General features: G+C 30.2%; 1 protein-coding gene across 1 annotated transcript in view; it reads left to right on the forward strand.

Annotated features, from left to right (window-relative positions):
- Positions 1-632, forward strand: part of LOC105620908 (relaxin receptor 1) — a 10716-nt gene extending 10084 nt beyond the window's left edge. The window contains exons 19-20 of the mRNA XM_012202385.1: positions 275-433; positions 502-632. Coding sequence (XP_012057775.1) covers positions 275-433; positions 502-632 — 290 coding nt within the window. The remainder of the gene's footprint in view (positions 1-274; positions 434-501) is intronic.
- The last annotated feature ends 3249 nt before the right edge of the window (positions 633-3881 follow it).

Raw genomic sequence — 3881 nt, forward strand, 5'->3', positions numbered from 1 at the left:
AAACATTATTATTACATATGAATTACATATGAATTACATATGAATATAACATCTAGAAGAATAGAAAGAACAATGAAAAATCTATTCTTTATTTAAGTAATTAAGGAAAATAAAATAAGCAAATACTTTTAAGGGTAGTGTAAAACAGAATACATGTATACGAATATATTTATATTAAAATAATATATATAAAATCTACGATAAAAATATTAATATAAATTCAGACATTTAATAATACAATTAAATAATATTAATAAATGGATAAAATTTATAGCTGATTTGCACGCTTGGATAGTGATTTTTATTCTGCCAGTGAATAGTGCGGTTAATCCGCTGTTGTATACTTTCACCACACCGAAATTTCGCGAAAGACTCAACGAGGGTTGGTTTGGAAAAGTATGCAACTACATGTCGAGGAAACATTCCAGACAAGGTTTGTGTTCTGATGTGAGTAACTATTTGAACTCTATACTTATAAAACGTTTGTTGTTTTTGTTACAGATTCACAGACATCAGCTACTATCCATAAAACGGTTATTAATAGGAATATAGTACAGCCTATCTGGAACAAATATGATGATGATAAAAGGAAGACACCACCTCTGCTTGACTTCGACGATGAAAAATCTTGATCCAATTAGAGACAAGGCTGAAAGTTAGTCATTTTTTTAATTAATTATATTACGCTTCTATATTAAATGATATAAATTACTGACCAATATTCATGCAAAGCTGATAAGTTATAATTATATAAATAATCTATCTTCATAGCATACATAGATAATAGATAATCAGCTTAGAATTAACGATAGTAAAATTCTATTATTTATCATCTTTGAAAAAGGAAATCCTCACAAATTGAAAAATTGTTGTGTAATTTTAATTGAATGATTTAATTCAATGATTATGAATTACGTCATGCTTGTGAAAAACATTCTGTAACATACTACAGAAAATAATTATTTACTGCTTTGATTGATTGCCGCGAAAGATATTTTCGTTCATTTTTTAGAAAATCCGTGTCTTATAAAATAGTGCCGCTTAAATTTAAAATGTGTATCTCTCTCATATTTCTTCGGCTTTAACAATATTATTTTACTAGCAGCAACTCGGCAAGAAGTTTAACTTAGATATCGTTTATGCTCTTATTCTCGTTTTCTCAGAGATTAGTCCCATAAGAAAGGTAACTAGAATATGTTTCATTTCTGAATGTATTGTTTCGCGCATGGGTGATCCCGGAATGCGGATATTTCAATTGTACGAACTCTGATGGCCCCCGACGGAGTTTCCACCCACGAGTAGAGAGATCGTGCTCGAAAACATACATAAATTATTTTCTGACGAAGTCGGAAACGCGAAACGCTCCGAAAAATTTACGACATCGATTCTGATGTACCGGCAAATCATGTTCCGCCAATGTGGCACCGTTATGCCGGGTCAGCGCCACTTGTTTCGTATTATTATTGCGAGATGAGAAATTTATCTTCGAACACGGGCGTGACTTTTTAACGGCTCCACCGTTGTACGCTCTAAAACGGATACTACATCACTCAAATATACTCGATTAGTCGATGTAAGACCATCGGTCGGCGTGGCCATCCCTTGAGAAGATGACTTATGAAGCAATAATAAATGACAAACATGAAGAAAGCTAGGAATCACTGACAATTAATTCACATCTTTGTAAGAATACGCGTGTTGTTCTCGTCATCTTCGTTATCGTACATTAAATTATCATAGTTATAAGAAAATTCGTATAGAATTGATAAAATTAACAGTCTTCTAATCAAATAATGATTTATAACAATCAAAAGAAAGGAAATTTTCTTATAAATAATACGGTATAATATATTATTATTATTATTTATTAAATTTATATACGACATAATCATAGTATTCTTTCTATATAAAAAGAAGACTTATAATGAATAACGTTATTAAACAGAAAGACATGCCGATGTAATTTGAAAAAATACTTTCATAAAGAAAAAAAAATTGAAAAATATGAAAAGTAGAAATAAAGTAGAATAATTAAACAGACTTATTCGTTTTTTTACGAGTGAACTCTTCAATAATCCATTAAAATGCGTGGAGATATAAACAGCAAGAGATGCAACGATATCCGACTTCCAACTTTCGGAGGGTTACAGTCGGCCGTAAATCATGCGAACGGCCAAGAAAAATGCATCTCGCGAGCACTCTACGATCTACCGGCACGTGGGTTGGCTCTTACGCGATATAATGTGTAATTTATGGCGGATGGCCAATGGTAAGGTCCCGTTAAGGGGCCTCGATACTTCGCTCGAGACAGACCGCCTTTTAGGACTGACTTTTCTTCCGCCTTAAGCTGCTAAGATTTCTTCGGCTACAATACAATTACGCCACGTGGGCGGATATGCGTTATACGATTGTCCACGAAATCATCTCGGAATAAAACAGAAAGGCAACATCTCGCTACAATGATGTGAGTAGGTTGGTAGGCAAACGGTGTGACGTATTGGTGCAAATATTATTAAATTATCGAATCATGCTCTAAATAAAAGCTGGTGTTTCATCAAAGATATTCAAAAGCCTTTCTTACCTGAAGGGTGAAAAAGAAGACAAAAGATTTTTACTTCTCGAACTTTTTTTGTAAATTAAGGTATTTGTATTATTAAAGTTCTTACAAAAATTATATAAAATATACAAAGTAGATATATTTTTCTTTAGCGAAACACTATCAAAAGTTCATATTAAATATTTCTAATAATAACTGATTATTAATTTTATTTGATTAAATATATATTAAGGCTTTTGTTAATAATATTGATAAAGTTATCATATTTTCAGAAATAATTGAAAAATTTCTTATATTAATATTTCTTATATTTTTTTATATTTTTTAAATTAGTTCTTGCATATATTTTAATTACAATTTTAATATACATGACAAAGAGAATTTTCTAAGACGATAACAGCGCTAGGGTACCGACCGGAAAGTAGGGAACGTGAAGGAATTTCCAATGAACGTACAATGTATACATACAGTGTCACATAGCATGAATTGTTATAGCTCTTGGCAATAGAGAAGAATATTTTGCACGCATGCACGCACACGCTTCACAAAGCGAAAGCGAACAAGATCGCAACCTTCCGAAGGCCTTCCTGAGAATTGCTCCAGGTAAGTACCTGTCAGTAGTATAGAATGCAGAAAAACACCGTGCAATCATAATTTACAAGTGATAAAAGTACAACATTTACGATATAAATATCAATCTAGTGATTTTTTGCAATGAAACTAAGCAGCTCAAATGAGATATACATCTATTTTTTATTTTATCCGTATGAGGTCTTAATTCTTCTCAAGTAGACTCCTATTTTGCTATTTTTAACGACAGTGATAATATTATTATATTATCGTTGCGTATTTTTTTTTTATCATATTCATGGTGATACTTATCTTATATTTGATGATTACTTATATATATTGAGACACACATTTGAGGTGTTAAATCGTAGGAAATAACAAAAACCGTAGGAGACAAAAAAATAAATATACTTCCTTTATTATTTTTTAAGTAGAATCTAACAATGCAAAAAAAATTTTATTTTCTGAATTTTATAACGTTATATTAAAATCTTTTTTATTTATAAATAAAATAAATAAAATACAATTATAAATATATATTTGTTGCAATAAAAGTATAGAAACAGTCTTTTTGAATGAAAAACTTAAAATAGTCCAAAATATCACAGTAATGATCCAGAAATTAACATAATTTAACATGGAATATAAAATATTCGTAAATTATTGATTTATTAATAATCGTATCTTAACATTTTTACACACAAAATAAAGAAAGAAATGAGTTGATGTAAAGGAAAATATATAGTTGCTTTTT

Source organism: Atta cephalotes, assembly GCF_000143395.1.
Source record: "Atta cephalotes unplaced genomic scaffold scaffold00030, whole genome shotgun sequence".
Classification (NCBI taxonomy): Eukaryota; Metazoa; Arthropoda; class Insecta; order Hymenoptera; family Formicidae; genus Atta; species Atta cephalotes.